We start from the raw sequence: 20,449 nt of genomic DNA, 5'->3' as shown, positions 1-20,449 counted from the left end.
TTAAAATAATCAATGTAGGCATTTCAGCACTTAATTTCCCTTGTGTGTTGATAGCTGATCATTCTTAATCCATTAAGATTTATTTAGTCGTTTACAATGCAAAATAGGTTTGCACTGGTCACTTGTGCCATTTGAAAATGTCCACCAGGTTAAGTGCAGAATGTAGTCCATTAGTCTTCCTTGACTATATGTATTAATTGCATTTAAAATCAAGTTAATGTGGATGTGAAAGTGAGGTAACTATCAATATATGACAAAGTAACCCTACTTACATAAGTTACATCATTGATTATAACATTTAGTAAAAGTTAGCTCAGTTTTTAATGTCCATGTATATCACCATGTATTTTTACTGTGCTTTGCAGTAGATGTGAGTATATCACAAAATACATTTTTGAGTAACGGGGAGACAATAAATGAGATCTGCTATTTCACTTTGCAAGTTATTTTTGGACCGAAGAAGAAAGAATTGCAAAGGAGGTTTTAATCTACTCTCACTTGACCCTAAAACAAATGTCTTTTCTGATAATATGCTTTTGCACATTAAATAGTAGTCCTAACATTTTTATTAATAGTTAATGGGAAAAAGTTTTTACTATTCCAATTCCTATCTTTTTGTTTTTGTTTATTTGTTTGTTTATTTATCAAATTTCTGAACCACCCATCTCACCTCATCTGACTCTGGGTGGTTAAAACATAAAATAATATAAAACTTAGAACAAACTCTTGCCTAGGTAGAAAGAGTGGTTAAAATGAAGATAATAATAAGCTCTCAGGCCACTAATCATTTGTAAGGTTGCATATCATTCTTTGACACAGTCTTGACACCCTTCCAGAAGGCCAGAAGTGTGAGCCTGCCTCACCTCTAGGGGTAAGATGTTCCAGAGGGGAGGGCAATGGCAGAGTAATTCTCTTCCTTCTTTCCCACCCTTCAAAAATCTTTAGTTGTAGGGATCGGCAACACACTTTCCCTGCCTGACTGGGTGGCACGAGTCAATGTAATTGGGATGAGATGGTTCCACAGATAATAGCAGTAGACTTAGCAGTAGACTTATATACCGCTTCATAGGCCTTTCAGGCCTCTCTAAGCGGTTTACAGAGAGTCAGCATATTGCCCCCAACAATCTGGGTCCTCATTTTACCCACCTCGGAAGGATGGAAGGCTGAGTCAACCCTGAGCCGGTGAGATTTGAACCGCTGACCTGCTGATCTAGCAGTAGCCTGCAGTGCTGCATTTAACCACTGCGCCACCTTGGATAATGTGGCCCCACGCCATGAATTTTGACTCAGAAGGAAATTGACAGAATTGTTACCTGTTCAACCCTAGAAGCACCCAAGACAGCTTGTATTGTCGCATTATGCACTAATTGCAACTTTTATATAGTCTTTAAGGGCTGCTTTATGTACAGCATGTTGCAGTAGTCCATACAGGAGATGACCAGGGCATGAGTGACCGAAAAAGAGGTTCTTGATCCAGGAAAGGGTATAACTGGTAGAGACCTTCCTAGCTACAGCTGCTACCTTTTCCTCAAGCAGGAGTCATGAGTCCAGGAGGTTCCTCAAATTATGCACCCCCATTCAAGAGGAAGGGTGGTGAATCCCCAGATACAGAGGAACCTCTTACCAATAACCACGCCATGTTATCAGGATTCAATTGAAGCCTGTTGTTCCCTATTTAGACCCCCACAGCCTCCAACCACCTTGAAAGGTGCAGCATCACTTACTTCATCCAGGATGGCAATGGATGATCTCACTCAGGGGCTTCATGTAGATGTGGAAAAGGAGCGGAGAGAGTACCAAACCCTGTGGCATTCCACAAAAGAGGGTAATGGACTTCTTGCTCCCTATTAATACCAGTTGGGATTGGTTCCAAAGGAAAAAGGAGAACCAGCACAAAACATTCTTTCCCCCAACCATTGCCAGGTCACAATACCAAGGTTTTTTAATTTGGTGAATACTTTATTTAGTGTTTCTTCCCATCTTCCACATGCTAAATGCAGTTTTATAAAGAAAGAAATTGATTTTGATCACTAAAATTGAGACACCAAAGTAGAATGTTATGCACCAGTATGGATTAAAATACTAGCATTAGATTTTGAAGTCATCTGTAGGAGTATAGTACTAGGTAACAAAGAAGTTCATTACTTGTTAGACAAGTGAAAATGAGAAAATGTAGAGAAAAGCAAAATAACTATTATAGGTGGAAGACTTTTAAACTTCCAATTCAAATAGGTCACATATGTCTAATTAACAAGTGTATTCTTCAAATGCAGTCATGAATCCCTGTGTCCTCCTCGTTTACTTTATCCTCTGGAGTCACAAATAGATTATGGCTGTTCTGAGAAGAGATACGAGTGCAATGAAGATTCATCTCTTTAAGTTGTATGTTTGGCAGTTGGTAATTTCAAAACAAAATAATTTGGGAACCCAGAAATCTCTTGTGATAAAGACTTATGAATAAAAACCCATTCTAGCACGGTAGCCACATTTTCTAAATTGTTGATTGTCCCCATGATGTGATCGCTTTGTAGTTATACTGCAGGTGGGGATTGAACTATGGAAAAAAAAAATAAGGAAACCCCTTCATTACAGGGAATCTGATTGATGAATTTGAGATGCCAGGCTACAAGTGGCATTCACAATGAATGCTTATTCAAAAAGTCTGGCATGGTTGTAGTGGAGATTTTACTGCTACTGTACCCATAAACACTTACCGAAACAATTAAGAACCTAGTGAAGAAAATGATTACTGACATGCCTTTTACTTTCCTTCAGAGCAGCCTTTATAGAAGAAGAGCCATTTCCCTCCCTCCCTTTTATGTAGGAGCTCTTTTTTCTCTTAAGCTCTCTGGTTTGGGATCCCGTTCCCAAGACTCTGTAAATGTGAAGACGGGATCTGGCAAGGCCAAAGCAAACAGCCTGAGAGGAAAGCAGTACAATAAAAAAAGGAACAGGGAGTTAGCTATTTCTCCTTGCTGCAAGGACGGGGGGTGTGTGGGGGGGTGGTGTACCTGTTGCTTCTCAAGGCAGGAGAAAGAGGAGGGAGAACTGAACCTGGCTTCTACTTTAAATAAGTATTTGATTTAAATAGGTTTTTGAATTTAAATACTTTAAATAAGGCTTGCACATGGCTATTGCTGGATTTCTTTCATAGTTCTTGCCATCTGCATACTTTTCAAAGAATTACATCCGTAAATCACTGCTCAGAGACACTTGTAGCATAGGCCAAGAAAATCCTGACGACAATACCCTGTTGGGCTTTTGTCTCCATTTTAATTGCCTGATAGGAAAGTAGTCCTGTATGAAAGATAATCCCATTCCATATATAGATAGGAAGATCTCATTGTATCTGGATAGCTGGATGAAAGTGGCCCCCACATTATTGAGATGATTGATTAAACACACTTCTGGTTTAATCTTGGGACAGTTCCCTCTCCCCCCCCCCCCCTGCTATTTTTTTTCCTGGCTGCTATCATACCGTTTTGTGAAAAAGAGGAAAGAAATCACATGCACAAAAAAAGCAAAATGGTTTGTATGATATCTATAGCATTGCTGTGCATATATGTTATTGTCATCAACCCAAATCAATCCACTACAAGATGAAGTCCTTTTCAATGAAAACTGTAGACTGTAATCTACCGGCTGGTCCAATCCGGTTGGTAAGTAGAAGTTTTTCGATTTCCTAGTCCAGTTATCCAATCTGTTTGTATAACTAAGGGGGAAACTATGAGTCTTCCCATTCCATCACCTTCATCACAATATCACCCCTTCGCCCACCCTCCCTCCCACCTCTCTCCACCTTCAAATAATGCACACATACAAATAATTACTATAATTCTAATTCTAATTATATGCTTCATCATAGTGTGCCAGGCCAATTTCCTGTCCAAGTATCTTCAGTGGACAGTAAAAGAATCCTTGCTAATGGATTCTTTTAAATAAATTTGGACCAGAAAGCCCTTCAGACAGAGGACATCGCCAATTAGAGGATTATCCTTTGACAGAGCTTCAAATGCAAGCTCATCCTTTGTATAGGATGACCTATAATCTCTTGGCTAGTATTGGGACAGAGGTTCCTGGTATACAAATGAGAGAATCTTATGGATTTATTTTCTTCATGGAGGTCTGGATTGATTTGTTACATTTTTTTAATTGAACATGAATTTTGTTATGAATGTCAAAAGCATCCCAAGATTCTATGCAAATATATTTTATACTATTATTTTTATTATTAGCATTATATTATAAGGCGAGAATACAAAATGTGGAGCCCAGTGCCACGTGCCAACTGCCAAATTGGATGGAGCCAATTATGTTTTCTGGGCACCTTCCATATTAGATTTGGGGGTGTTAAGTGGAAAAATGAGAACTTTATGTCTTCATTTCCTTATAACAATCCTCCTTCCTGCTAAATGGATCTAGACTTTGTCCAGTTTGTAGTGCATCTGACAAAGAAGACTTTGAACCAGTCTTCAAAGTTTTTAGAGATGCATATTCTCATAAGGGAAATATAATGACCGAGCCTTTAATTTAACAATGATCGGATTTTACTGATTATTAATAAGAAGTGCCATTGAGATGCAACACTTACACTTAGAACCTACTTAGCAAATGTTAATAATTTGTTTTTTGCCATTGAAGCTGGAGTTATCTAAGTCTTGCATTGAGTTTGTGTAGATAAGCTAAACTATAAAGAGAATGCCAAAACAAAAATGATGGTAGGGAGAAAGTAACATGGAAAAATGGACTATAATGGTTTTACTAAGACTTAGTGCAAAAATGTGTTTCGCTTATGGACTGGAAAGGAGTGTTGAATTGAATGGTATTGATCCAATGAGTTCAGGTAGAAGGCATGCTATCTAAGAGATAAGAGATAAACTTTAACAACAGGATTTTGGCTTGATTTAAGAGGTGAGAAGACATGGGAGTAAAATACATCAAGGGACACATAATGTAAATGATCAACCACAGTTGAGTTTTCACCATATAGGCATTTTGTAAATTTTGAATACCGGACATGGCAAAGATTTCTACTGTAGGATTATTTATACAATGCAATATTTATGTTTTTTTGTAAGCATTTTGTCCCTGGGATTTTATATATCCATCCTGAAAATCCTATTACTTTCAGCAGTGGTTAGTCCTATAACATCCTGGGCTTTTATCTGAAGACAAAAATCAATCAATTTTACTTTTCTGGAAGCATTTCCATCGATATTCTGATTCTGTTCAATAAATAAAAGATAGATCAGCCCTGCATCTTAATAATGAAGATCAACAATTACCATTAATAAGTAAGGTGATGTCTGTCTGTCTGTCTATCGATCTATCGATCTATTGATCTAACGATCTAGCGATCTAGTGATCTAGCGATCTAGCGATCTAGCGATCTATCTCCTACCAGTTGAATGGAAAAATGATGCTCTGGGGATAGCAGGGGTTTCCAACTTTGGCAACTTTAAGACTTGTGGACTTCTAAAGTGGGACTGAATTGAAGTCTACAAATCCTAAAGTTGCCAAGGTTGAAGACCCCTGCCTTACAGAGAATACCATATGGGTAAAAAGCCAAACAATAAATGTCCATAAATGGGCAGTACAATGTATCTGGACATCTATATGCCCCACTGCTATCTTCTTTGGCACCCACCAGGCTCCTACAGCGGAAAGCAAAGGAAAATATCATCCCCTAGGATTGCTTTTACTTAAAATCTCTGGGTGACAGAAACATACAAGAGGAAAACAATGAGAAGCTGCAGCTTGGTGCATTGTGTGATTTGACAATTTTTATACTCCCCCTAAACTCAAGAGGTTAAACTAAGTTAAAATTGTAAGTGCGACAGTAAAAATGAAATGATAACAAAGCAATAGTAAGAGTAAATCCACAAAAATAATCAATACCTCTGCTGAGATGGATGCCAATAAAACCTGGAGTTGAAATAAATATATTTAAAATCGTCTAAAAATCATGCGAGGGGAGCTTTGCAAACTTGGAGGAAGAATAATGAATCCCCAATGTTCAATGCGTAAACTTGAACAGAAAAAAAGGTGATGAAAAAGCACCTAGAAAGCTTAGAGGAATTGGATGGGAAGAACATCAACAGCTTATTTTGTGGTAGATGTTTACTGTCTAGCTGTATCCATATAAAATTTAATCTATATTATGGGAACCTATATAGCGCTATCTCTGTATCTATATTTCTACCTCCATCATCTCGATCTCCATCATCTCTACCTCTTACATACATACACACCACACACACACCGCACACACGTGTTTTACATGAGATTGGACTTGGTTACTTGAGGGAGCCTCTATCTCCCATATTATCTGCCTGGCCAGTTTAATCTGATGGGGTTGCCATGCTCCAGATCTCATCAATCCAACAGTGGTATCTATCGGGAGTCCTGTAGTATGCCTTCTCTATAAGCAGTGCCTGCCCCCTGGAATGAAGTCACTGCTCTAAATTTAAAGGCTGACATGACTGCCCATCTTAAGCCACTCTGAGCAGCTCCCAATAACAATAAAACCAGTAGTTGAAACAACAATAAGACAATAAGAACAATGAAACAGTAAAACAAAACCCCATCACCATAATTGTCCCCCTTGGGATGCCCCATGATGGCAGGCTCGGCTGCCCTCCTTCCAGATTTTCTTCCTGTACAATTCCAGCACCTCAATAAATGTTTAACTGTTTTTAATAACTGACACTCCTGAATCTCCTTGAATTGAGCAGCACATAAGTTTTAATGAATTATTATTCAATCTTTTGACTTGGAAAGGCAGGGGATGGAGATTGAGAATTTGAACTTTAGGATTGACAAATAGGTCAGGTTTCTTACATGCTGTTAGATGCAAACTGTCCTGCTATTATTGGTTGCCTAATTCTTACAGTCAAATTACTTAACAAAATTGCTGCTATATTGTTGGGAAAGTGGAAATGAGAGATGAGGTTTTCCAGTCATCCATGGTACAAAGGCTTGACAGAACCCACAATGGCCATTTTGTGAGCGTAAAAGTTGCCCTGCGTGGGTGATCTTTTTATGAACAGGCATGATATACCTTCAATATTCAATATTGTGCCTATTAGCCCCTGTGGGGTCTACTCTTGTGCAATGAGAGAAATAAGCAAAAGAGCATGGGATCACATCTGCAAAGATTTTTTTTATGAAACAAAATGTACATTGCTGCTTACAATTTTAGCATATAGTCTATTAAATCTAACTGGTAAATTAAACTGTTACATTTTATTTAATATGGTCACAGAAACTTAAATGGTTTTATTTCCACTGGCCTCTTTACAGGGTGCACCGATGATGCAAAATGCTAGCAAATTAATGGTTAAATCAATTTTATCATTACAATTTAAATAAACTTGATGTTCTGGTGTGATTGATTCACTGTAATTCCTGCTCCCTGCAGACTCAACTTGCTTTTGACATTTAAACATATAAAGCTGACTAGATATAACTGTTCAGGTGCTAAATATATTTTACATCTACTTTGAACAGTCGAAATGGAAGTATTAAGAGATCTGGCTTCATTGTCATTGAACTGTGAAATATTCAACCTTGTCTGCCTGTGCTTAGTACTGTTGACTTTTTTTTATTTCTGTGAGAAGATTAAAATTAAATGCTTCATTTTTTGTCAGCTTTTGAGAATTAAATTGAAATTTAAGACTTTAAATTTTTTTTAACCGAGATCCTCAATTTAAACAAAGTCTTCTTTGAGGCTATTGTGTGTTCAAGGGCACAGAAGGGATCATTGATCAAGTATGATATACTGTAACATTTTTCTTACCCGAACTCTTTTATGTATATTTATTAAAGATCCCATATTTCATATTATGCTTAACTATATTGGAAGAAGTTCTTCACAAAACATATCCCAAACATAATATGAAGTATCTGTGAGCATATTGCACTTACACTTAACTTCAATTCTGGGATTTATGGATAGAGAGATCTGCTGCTCTTTAAAAAGTTGGAAAGGGTCAAAGAATACTTTAAAATAATGTGTTACCACTTAGTATTGCAGTACTGACACCTGCCAGGTTTAATGACTGCTTTTTGTGCTAACATAATTGCCTCAGTTTGGTTGGAAAGCCACCTTAAGTTACAATACGGTATTTTATTTTATTTTATTTTTTACTTGGACTGATTGCTTTGCAAAAGAACAAAACAATTTTGCCTGTTTGTGTGTGTGTCGTGATGGATATCTGTTCTAGCCAGTTACAGTTTGTTCCTGAAATAAATAATAGCCCAAATGTCAATACTTCCAGTTTTCAGAATAATCATAAATTCAGACTATAAAACAGTCATCAAGGTATAATATTTTATTCACTATGTATTCATATACTTCATGCCATTGCAATAGAAATATATCATTTTTCCTGTGTCTCTTTGCAAGAATAGCAGTATAAGATGCCAGAAAGAAGGGCACAGCAAAACAGTTACCGTATTTTTCAGAGTATAAGACGCACCAAGGTTTTAAAGAGGCAAGTTTTTAAAAAAAGTTTTTGCACTCTGCAAACCTCCCAAAAAATGGCCCATTTTTTGTGAAAACAGGCCTGTTTTTCCCCCCAAAAAAGGGCACGAATAGCCCTTAAGAGGCTTGTAGAGTGTTCCAGGGGGTGGGTGAGATGGGGGCCAAAAATAAGCAAAAACCGGTCTGTTTTTCACAAAAACGGGCCCTTTTTTGTCAAAAAAAGGCCATTAGGAAGCCTATAGAGTGCTCCTGGGGGCTGGGGGGGGGGCAAAATTGAGCAAAAAATGGCTCGTTTTTTGCTCATTTCTGCCTCCCCAGCCCCAGGAACTCTCTAAAAGCCTCCTATAAGCTATGCACAGCCACTTTGGTGAAGGGGGCGGGGTTTGGGGAGGCAAAAAATGCTGTATTCAGTGTATAAGACGCACCCAGATTTTCAGCCTCTTTTTTGAGGGAAAAAGGTGCGTCTTGTACTCTGAAAAATATGGTACTTAAATATGTTTTAAGAATTTTAAAAACCCTCTTATTAGTTACAACTATTCCATACAGTCTTTGATATGCTATAGGCATGGCCAAAGTTTTCATGATAACCTTCATAAGGGCCACATTGTGCCACAAAAAAAGCTCATAGTCAAGTCTAAAAATGGCATTTACATATTAGGAAGATTTGAGACACATTGGACTTCAACACCTTGAAGAAATGCCTACTATATTCCTCCACCTACTATATTTTAGCAACAGTTGTGGGCTTCTGGAGGGAAAAAAGGCAAATTTGATTTCTAATACGAATTGAAATAATCAGATGAATATAAGTGCTGATTCACTTAATTATTTTAAACTCTTTAAAGGCCATTTTTACAATTTGTTTTGACTGTCAAAACCTCTCTGTGTATTAGAACTTCAGATAGTTCTACTTATTAGTCCAAATCAGCCCTCCCCACCCAAATGTCCTTCAGTTGTATTTCAGTCATGTAGCCATCTTGGCTCGGATTTCTGGGAATTGCTATAGCGGGCTAGTTAAGCTACTTGAGCATTTTTGATGCATTTTTAAGTCTTCCACCTTCATAGTAATAATGAGATTTGTACAGTTCTGCAGAAACTGTAATTAGAGCCTACTGAAATGAACTGTGTCAAGCTTCAGCTGGTGATATCTGAAATCCAGGCCATTTCATAATGGGCAATTTCTGCAACAACTTTTGTTTCGTTTTAATGTTTCAGAGTATCTCATCTTCTAATTATTGATACCGTGTCTGTTAATGAAACCCCTTTCTTGCTTAACTTTTGTATTTGAACTCTTGGCAAGTATACTTAATGAGAAATATCCTAATAGTATCCCTGGAGTTATAAATGTATGCAATAGGCATTTTTCTTTGAGGGGCTAAGAAAGATTCTTAAAACAGATTAAATATGGGGTGGTGGTTTCTACACTTACCTTTAAAGGTTTTTTTTTAATGGCTTTGTCTCCCACAGATGGTGATTTCTTTATCCAAGGGTAATATAATATTCTAATTCAGCTTCTAATTTTCTTTATGCTAAATTTTACTCAGGATCAAAGCCATTCAAGTGCAAGATTTGCCACTTTGCAACAGCTCAACTAGGAGATGCCAGAAACCATGTCAAGAGGCACCTTGGGATGAGGGAATACAAGTGTCATATCTGTGGGTGAGTAAATTGAAATAGTTCCTCCTTTAGTTAGCAGGAAAGGAGTGCAGGCTATGCATTGTTTCAGCGTTCAAAGAGGGAATGTGAGCAAGAGAGGCTAAAATTATGCATGCATATCCTCCTTCCCATTGTTATGGTAAATTCCTTAAATACAGTTATGACATTCTTTTCCTATTTCTAATCCAGTACCGCAGATGAGCAATTTTATGGGCTACAAGGTCAATTTGAACCTGTAATCTGTAAATTGACTAAATTATAGGATGTTCATTCACATTGCCAGGGAGAACTGTAAATTTCCTTTTAAAGGTGTGTGTGTGTGTGTGTGTGTGTGTGTGTGTGAGAGAGAGAGAGAGAGAGAGAGAGAGAGAGAGAGAAATACACATGTGAAGTATGTGCATATGTGTTTTAAAAAAAATATAGTCTTCAGTGTAGTCTGTGTTTTCCTGTGCCCATCCATGTTTGTGTTATGTATCACTTAATTCTAGAACTATGTGTTGCTATCAGCTTTTTGTATTACAGGAGATAGAAGAAAACTTTCTAAAGGTTTTTTTATCTATTGCCACACATAGAAATGCCTCCCTTTTTTCTTAATGGTTATTTTGTCACATGGACCATTCATAATGTTTAATTGAACTTCAACTATATTGCATTTAAAATGGCGGATCCTGAAACTCTTTAATCTAAAGCTAATTAATTTAGCAGAAATGTTTAAAAGGTTTCCAAATGCCATGGCATATATAGTACGACGTAGGACATTCAGAGGTGGGTTTTAATACTGCGCTCTTATTAAAAGTGTATTTTAGGGTTATTATGCTAAAAAAAAAATGAGCTAATATATGTGCCACATGAAATGCTTTTTTCAAAACATTTTAAGTTGCTGGAGAGGCCTGATGGTTTGTGTAAAGTTTAGGGTTGGTTCAGTGAATTAAACCCAATGCCCACCAAAATGATAAAGTGAGTGGTTAAGGATATTTTTCAGCTGGAGTTTGGTCGTGTCAGCTCTTGCAATTAAACCTCTTAGCAGAACAAAGTGAGTGCAATATTCAAAGAAAATTAGAATGCTTTTCACTAAGGCAAATGTTTCTCACAAAAATAGCACATTAAACTGACAAGAGTGGTGTGATTATCTGACGGGAAGAAGCGCTGGACAGTTGCTGACCAAATTACTTGCAAGCACACTGGAAGTTGATACGAAAATTGTCACTGTAAAGTAACAAAAGACTATCCTTTGGTCCCTGGGCAACGAATAATATTCACAACTACTGCATGTGGGCAGCTATCTATTTTGTTACATGATTAGTAGTTCTGTGCATACAGGGTCTGTGACTAAGCCAACATTTGTCTGATATTTAATGAGCATGTGAAAAATGGAACTTGGATTTATTTGTATATGGATGGCAGGAATGGTGGATCAGAATTGGCAAACAATTTTAAATTGTGGTTGAAACTCTTTGTAATTAGCTGACACTCGTGTATGAAGGAGTACGTTGTGAATATCTTAAAAGAAACTGCTTTTTATTGTTTTATTGTTTTTAGACATTTAAATACATGTCAAAGTTGTCAAAGTAGCCTTACATGTTTACTGAGAAAGATACTCCGAAATCTACTTCAGATATGTCTTCAGTTGCAATTAAAATAATAATACAGTTTAGTCCAAGATACACCATAAATGTTAGTCCATTAACAGCGAGTGGATTAGCAATAAAGTATAATAAACTATAATGGATTTTGAAAAAAAGAGGACATGGGTATTTGAACTTTCACTAAATAACTCTGCCACTATTAGTATATTTGAGTGTGTGGCAAGAAGGAAGCATGTGCTTTATTTTTGCCATAAAAATAGGCTAGTATGTAGATTAAAAAATGGCAGTATTAAAAAAAATCTAGCAATGAGTAGCATATTAGCAGCAGTTTAGAGCTAGTACAGTAAAACCACTGACAATGTCAATTCATTATCATTGATAGCTAAATAATCTTAGAAATGCTCAGTGGACCTATTAGTTCCTGAACATAAGCAGCTCATGCTTCATTCCTTCATTAGCTTTAATTGCTATAAATTTACCTTTTTAAAAAACTCATGTTTTAAGAGGTGAAGTGATCTTTCAGGAACATTAACTTGGTAATTTTGTCACAAACAGAAGGTCCTATACTGTGTTTTCTTTTCTTCAGTAGTTAAGATTCTGTCCTGTCATTTAGATTCATCGGACAAGCTTTCTATTAGGTAGAAGGTTAAATAATTTTTCCAGTTGTTACATAATCTGTTTGGACATGTGAATTGTCAGTGCAAGACTATAAATCATTACAAGTGGAAGATATAACTTGATTGCCTTGAAATATAATGCTGAGCCGAATCAGAAGGTGAAAATTTTTGAATAAGTGATGGTAAAAATGAAGAGATTTTATACATTTTGTAGTTAACATAAAAGATGGAGGAAACACAGCACTGCTTTTGCATGTTGCTTTTATTGTTTCAAATCTAAATTTAATTTTTTCCAGCTGCACAGTAGAAATACTTTGCTATAGAGATTGGAAGCTCTTTCAGCATTTGAAATAAACCGTCTGCTACTCATTTCCTTGTCAGCAGATGTGTGGTGATTGTTTTCTTTTGCATTATGTTCATGAATGAAAAATGCATCCCTAATTTGAGAAGGGATCTGTTTTCAGTGTGTGTCCAACTGCTACCTATTTAAATTTAATTTTCAGAAGTCTGGGCATGAAGTTGTTGATTGCACTAAGATTAGAAAACTTAAACTGGTTTTCAAATAGTTATGTTTGCAAAACGTGTCCATTGGAACAAGAGAAAAGGCTTAGCTTGCAGTTTTGAGATTTTAAAAGCAATGAATTGCTCATGATTTCAGATTTTATACAAATTTGCGGGCAGCATACCTAAATATGCATCTACTTTTTCATACTTTTGCTTGAAATATAAGGCTCCTAAAGAAACCTGACAATTTTTTTCTCCTTCACGTCTAAGCGTTTTATTATAGTGAGATAAATAAATCAGTAGGTGAAAAAGTTAGAAAAAAATAAAATTAAAACATGTTAATAATTTGAAATCCATCTATAGTATATACTTACCTTATACATTATTGTAATGTGTGGAAATACATATTTATATTAAGGAATTGTTATAGATTTTGAACATTAGTTGAAGCACATACTGTAGATTTCCCTTTTTTGATAACATGCCTGTGGTTTCCATTTCTATTATGTTTGTGTATTACCTATTGTTATGCATTATCTCACATATCTTCTATCTAGAGAAGTGTTTTTAAACATTAAACTTCATTTGAACTTTGATGGTAGCACTTTTGCCAGTGTATTTTTGAATGTGCATTTTATAGTATTTATTTTTAAATGATTCCTAGGAATGACTGAATTTTGAAAACAGAAAATTAAAAGAACTTGCCTGAAAGAGGGGTGAAAATATCTCATGCCCACAGGGTTATACATTTTGCTCTCACTCTTTGTTTTGTTCTGTTTTTAGAATTCGTTTCAGATTCTTTGGCTATGAATCCATAGATCAACAAAATAATAAGAAAAAAAACATGTTTAGTGTTGTCTTTAAAGAACAAAGGGTATTCATTTTTAAACAATATTGGGAAGAGTGGGAGATGTGCATTTGGATTTTAAATATGTCTTAATGGTATTGTAAGTGAACGGTTTGCTCTAAGGCTATGAAAAATCTTTAAATAGAAAGTTGAAACTTCAGTTAAAACTATTTTTGTGTGGTGTTACCTATTTTTTTGTGCTTTAGAAGGGATCTCTGTGTAGATGATTATAATGTCACTTTCTGACCTTTGCAGCTTGAATAATTGTAAATCATTGCTTCATAAAGTGTCAGAGAATGTCTGTACTAGGCAATTAAATGGCAGAATATAATAGACCAAATTATTGCCTGTCATGTTTTCAACAACACAGTTAGTATTTGAGTTACACTTAATCATTACGTGCATTAGCAACTTCATTGGAATCCCGCTTCAGGCTGAGCATGAAATACATTACATTATTTAAACCTCTAATGGTAGAAGTCATTTATTTGTGTTGAAGTGTACAACATGCAGTGTTTCATAAAGCAAGGAACACTTGAGAGCTTAATTTATCCAAATCAAAGTCTAAAGGCAGATAAACACAAGTGGCAAAAATTAGTAATTTTTATAGGCTGGAAATATTTAAAAATACATGGTTGTGAGTAATTGCAGGCAGCAGGAATAAATTAAAATCACTATTTTTGGTTGGCTCAGAGAACTAAAGCTGTTTTATATTTAAATAATCAAATGTAGCATGGAATCACATTTTTGACTGAAAAATTAATTACACACATCATATCCACAGCTGTATCCAAATAAAACAATGCTGAAGCAACGAAGTAAAACAAGACTTTCTGTGGCTTCAATAATCTGAAATATTCATAGTACAGAGAGGACACCCTTAGAGTAGATCCAATGATAATTTGGCTCATAGTCAACAAAGGAAAATACCATACTGATAATAATATATTTCATTGTCATATTTTGATGTTTTTTGAGAAATGCTTGAAGTACACACGCTAAGACAATATGTGTAAGTTAGATTGATTCCTCTTTTTTGTGTGCTAATGATGGAAAATAAACTGGACTGTGTTTTCCATATAGTAATATATTTTTTCCACTGTTAATATTGTTGAATGGATTGTGGACTCTATTGTCTCTGCTACAGAACCTCTGGAATATATACATATTTAGGGATGAGAAAGAGAACAACAGGGAGTTCTATTTTGTAGCAAAAGTTAGCTTTTTAAAAATAGATATAATCCAGTACTTCTCCAATGCAGAGTACCATTTTAATATACTTTACTGTTGTCTGATCATCTGTTGCTGTTTCTGCTACATCTAATGTTAGATGCTGTGTAAGGACATGGAGTTTTTGGAGGGTGGGCTTACATGAATTGGTTTTTGTTTAAGACATGAGCAGAGCTACAGAAATGCCATAAAGATCTTTCTATTGAATAGCTATCAGTATGCTTCACTAGTGTCCAGTTTGGCAAATGGAGCAGAAAAGTCAAGGCCAACTCCTAGTTGTAATGCTGTATGAAAAGCGTATTTTTATCCACCTCTACTTCAGTTGAGTTATGACAGTGCTTTTGTTGGACTTGCTGAAGTGAAAAGATATGAAGAGTACATACTTAGCTGAATATATGTTTGTATTTGAGTTAAGGACACTACTGGTGATTTATTCTTATACCGCCACTATATATAATCTAATGCAATGCACTTTCAAACTGCAATTATAAAGATGCACGTAGCTGTGTGATTGTGATATATGTGCCACCTAGAACAAGTACTTGTCTTCTAAAAGCAGTGTGTGTGTGTGTGTGTGAGTGTGTGTACAAGAATGGTTCTGAAAAACAGAATACACTATTGAATTATAGAAACAATTGTTGCAAGGAACATGTCTAGTATTTAATAAAATAGAAATGATTGTTAATATATAGTTTACTCAGTTGTCATTGCAATAGAATTTATTGTAATTAGGTATTCCTAATTCCTATTCCAGGAAGATGAAATTTCTCTTCCTTTTCTCCAAGAAAAATGTATTATCTATTCAGTTGTACAAAATCCTGATAGTACGTCTCAATGGTGAAGCAGGTAACAATTTAGACTCTTTTTTTGTGGACTTGGCTGAATTTAGGCTCCATTTTATTCTGCATTCTTTTCCCATCAGATCAAACATTGATCTGGTAAAAAGAGTCAGGATCCTTGGCTGGAAAATGCTACACGCTTTAGATAACATGTTCATTGGCAAGTATTTAGAAGAAGGATGTGCTATATGGTAGCCTCCCTATTTTTTTAAGTGCCTGATCCAGGCAGCATAGTAAATGAATCATTGCCCATCTCTAATTTATGGGTATATCTAAAGATATTTACAGTGTACTACACAAGCATTCTATTTAAGTTCTCATTTTTAAACATCTAATCCTGAAATTTGCACTGCCCAAAGTAAGTCAGCAAAAGGTACCAGTTGGCTTACTGTGTTTCAACATTGGCCTTTCAAGGGCACTGCTTGAGAAGTCGGATACAGCTGCTACCTAAGTACTTTGATTTTTTTTTTTAAATGGCAGGAATGATAAAAGAAATTTTAACAAAGAAAAAAAGTTTATTTGAGAGGAAACCGATGGAATGGTCATGCACCGTAGCACAAAAAACCATAACTTTGGTGTTATATATTTAAGAATTTGGCTGAATCTCCACTATGGCATTTTATCTTTTTATAACAACAACAAAAAACCAATAGCTTCCCAGTGTTTTCAAGCTTTAAGGCGATGTGAGTCTTGTGAGAAATAAAAGAAAGGAATGAAAAGGTTTTGGAAAGCAGTCTCTAACGACTCCCTGTCTTTAACATCTTCTCTCTTTTCCATTTCCATCTTAGTTTTGGTTAGGTTATGGTAAGAAGCAGTATATATGTGAAAAGCTTTTTCAAATGTTGCTGTTCATTTCAGTCCTTAATACAAGATTCTCAATATGCTAGGCAGCTCTGGTTCCCTTTGCACGAGATATGGTTAGAGGACAGTGGTGAAATTCAATTTTTTTTACTACTGGTTTTGTGGGCATAGCTTGGTGGTGTGGCAGGGGAAGAAGACTTCAAAATCTCCATTCGCATCCCACTCCAGGGGAAGGAAACTGCAAAATCTCCATTCCCACCTCACTCTGGGGCCAGTTAGAGGTGGTATTTGCCAGTTCTCCAAACTACTCAAAATTTCGGCTACCGATTCTCCAGAACCTGTCAGAACCTGCTGGATTTCACCCCTGGTAGAAGAGCTATGGACAGCAGTTACAGAACCAACCAACTCTTGGTTTTTTCCCTGAACTGGGTTGAACAGGAAACTACAATGAAATTCTACTCAGTTAAAACAATTATCATTGCCTTTTTATCTCAGTGGATAACTTTTGGCACAAAACAGCTGATTATATGCCCCTTGCAGAATCTGTGATATGTAGAATATAGAAAGGATCAAAGCAAGTTAAAAAGACATGAATCCAGGGCTAAAGATTGTAGTGGTTTTCAAAGGAATGATCAATTTAAACAAGAAGCGGTTACTTTCAGTAAATGTAATCCTAGCTCTTCAGGTAGACAAGAGAGAGAAAATAGATGAGCCAAGGCTTGAGATTTGGAGAGTTATGTGCTTTTAACAAGGGAACAAGCCAATAAATAAATAAAGAGAATTGCATAAAAAGTTCACGAAAATGGTTACAAAACATAAGATTTGTGATTAGGCTAAGTTTGTTAGATATAGTGGTATTTGAGGGGCTGGGTATGGGAAGGGGAAAAAAACTTAAATTTCTAAGAATTTGTGATGTAATTAACAAGGAAGCAAATTTATTTCATACTTAGTTTTATCTTTACATCCTTCCAGTTCAACTTACGAATATATTGTTCTAATTATTTTTCTTGTTGTTTTTTTACTGTTTAAACAACTTTATAACCTTGTCTGAATATTTGGATTATTGAACAAATTAGAAGGATAATTTCATTTATTTTCATTTCATTTATTAAAATTTATAGGCCGCCCTTTTCCCTGAGGGGACTCAGGGCGGCTTACAATCACAAGGGAGGGGGGTGCAGTATCAAAAAACAAAACAAAATGTGAACAAAGAAAAATAATAAAACACAACTTTCGTTCAGCAATCAAACACTCGGGCGGGTGAATTGGGAACCTATCCCCAGGCCTGCTGGGAGAGCCAGATCTTGAGGGCTGTGCGGAAGGTCTGGATGGTGGTGAGGGTACGGATCTCAATGGGGAGATCGTTCCACAGGGTCGGAGCTGCAACAGAAAAGGCTCTCCTCCGTGTGGTCGCCAGTCGGCATTGACTGGCAGATGGAATTCGGAGGAGGCCCAGTCTGTGCGATCTAATTGGTCGAAGGGAGGTAATCGGCAGAAGGCGGTCTCTCAAGTACCCAGATCCACTACCATGGAGTGCTTTAAAGGTGGTCATCAGTACCCTGAAGCGCACCCGGAGACCAACAGGTAGCCAGTGCAGCTCGCGGAGGACGGGTGTAACGTGGGCGAACCGCGGTGCGCCCACTATCACTCGCGCGGCTGCATTCTGGACTAACTGTAGTCGCCGGATGCACTTCAAGGGCAACCCCATGTAGAGCCCATTGCAGTATTCCAGCCTAGAGATCACAAGGGCTCGAGTGACTGTTGTGAGAGCCTCCCGGTCTAGGTAGGGCCGCAACTGGCGGACCAGGCGAACCTGGGCAAATGCCCCCCTGGTCACAGCTGACAGCTGGTGGTCAAAAGTCAGCTGTGGGTCCAGGAGGACTCCTAAGTTGCGGACCCTATCTGAGGGGTATAAAATTTGACCCCCCAGCCTAAGTGTTGGTACATTAGCCAAATTATTGGGAGGGAAGCACAACAGCCACTCGGTCTTGTCCGGGTTGAGTACCAGTTTGTTAGCGCTCATCCAGTTCTTAACGGCCTCTAGACCCTGGTTCATCACGTCCACCGCTTCATTGAGTTGGCACGGGGCGGACAGATACAGTTGCGTATCGTCCGCATATTGGTGGTATTTTATCCCGTGCCTCCGAATGATCTCGCCCAGCGGTTTCATGTATATGTTAAATAGTAGGGGGGATAAGACCGAACCCTGCGGCACCCCACATGTTAGGGGCCTCAGGGACGATCTCTGCCCCCCGACCAACACCGACTGCGACCTGTCCGAGAGGTAGGAGGAGAACCACTGTAAAACAGTGCCTCCCACTCCCACCTCCCGCAGTCGTCGCAGAAGGATACCATGGTCGATGGTATCGAAAGCCGCTGAGAGGTCAAGGAGAACCAGGATGGACGCATAGCCTCCATCTCTGGCCCTCCAGAGATCATCGGTCAATGCGACCAAAGCGGTTTCTGTGCTGTAACCAGGTCTGAAGCCAGACTGGAAGGGGTCAAGATAACTAGCTTCCTCCAAGGCCCGTTGAAGCTGGAAGGCCACCACCTTCTCAACAACCTTCCCGATAAAGGGGAGGTTGGAGACAGGACGAAAGTTGTTTAAAATGGCTGGATCCAAGGATGGTTTCTTCAGGAGGGGTCTCACCACCGCCGTTTTAAGTACGGCGGGGAAGTGCCCCTCCCGAAGGGAGGCGGTCACGACCGCCTGGATCCAGCCATGTGTCACCTCCCTGCTGTTGGCAACCAGCCAGGAGGGACACGGGTCCAGAATACAGGTGGAGGCACTTACAGCTCGAATGGCCTTGTCCACATCCCCAGAGGCAACATCCTGGAACTCAACCCAGAGATGATTTGCCAAGTGGTCCTCCTGTGTCTCGGCTGGATCTACTGCGGTGGAGTCCAAGTCCGACCGAAACCGAGCTACTTTGTCCGCCAAGAATTGAGCATAGTCCTCAGCCCTACCCTAAATAGAACTAGAATCTTTTTAGGTTTTGCTGTAGAGAATTGCATGAATGATTTAATTTCAAATACTCCCCTCTTTTCTGCCACTGCGTTATCAAAACAGTTGGAGAAAGAGAACAGTCATGTAATTTTTCTGGAAGACAAAAATCACATAGCAATTTAATTGACAAGCAATAGATTTGACAAAATACTGTAAAGAAACAAGCAGCAATCACATTACAATCAAGATCTTTTCATCTGACTCTATTTTTCTTCTTATATTAATTATAAATCTTCCCAACAAAGTGAAGCAGGGGAATTGTACACCCAAGGAATAAAGGGAATATCTTTTATAGCTTAGTCCACTAAAGTAATTCTGTGCTGAAACTTTCTGTAGATAGCACTATGGAAAACAATGTTCGTATATAAGAGCTTAGTCCTCCAGAACTTTGAAAAAAGTATTCTGATTGCCATTGTAATTCTGTACTTTGTAATAGATACATGTGTTATTGGTCATAGTGAAGAAATGAAATATTTTTTTTCCTTGATTAGGACCCGTGGTATAGTTCCGTCACCCTCTCATTTTCTCCATGTAGTTCCAGACTCATAGAATCATGCCACTGTTGTAACATGGCTGCATTTGCATCCAATCAACACACTTGATATAGTGAAGTGAGCCCAAGGAGTGGAAAAAAGCAGATCTGAAAACATTCTCAACAAGGTGCTAAATTGAACCTATTATTCCCTTTCAACCCTTCTCTTATAAGTTGCTTGTTTTTCATAGTACTGGAGTATATTAAATTGGTCAACTATTAAATGGGGATTTACACCTTAAATAACAGATTTTTTTTAAAAAGGATAACTCGCTGTGTTTTAAAAGACAAATTTATCTTCACCCAAACATGTTTCATTTTAAAGCTGCATTTCAACAAATGTGT

General features: G+C 37.5%; 1 protein-coding gene across 1 annotated transcript in view; it reads left to right on the top strand.

The window, feature by feature from the left end:
* Positions 1–20,449, top strand: part of ZNF407 (zinc finger protein 407) — a 369,608-nt gene that overhangs the window by 33,518 nt on the left and 315,641 nt on the right. Inside the window, exon 3 of the mRNA XM_032222974.1 lies at positions 10,030–10,144. Within this exon, the coding sequence (XP_032078865.1) occupies positions 10,030–10,144 (115 nt within the window). The remainder of the gene's footprint in view (positions 1–10,029; positions 10,145–20,449) is intronic.

This window comes from Thamnophis elegans, chromosome 8, assembly GCF_009769535.1.
Source record: "Thamnophis elegans isolate rThaEle1 chromosome 8, rThaEle1.pri, whole genome shotgun sequence".
NCBI classification, from domain to species: domain Eukaryota; kingdom Metazoa; phylum Chordata; class Lepidosauria; order Squamata; family Colubridae; genus Thamnophis; species Thamnophis elegans.
This window is presented reverse-complemented; position numbering and strand designations above follow the sequence as displayed.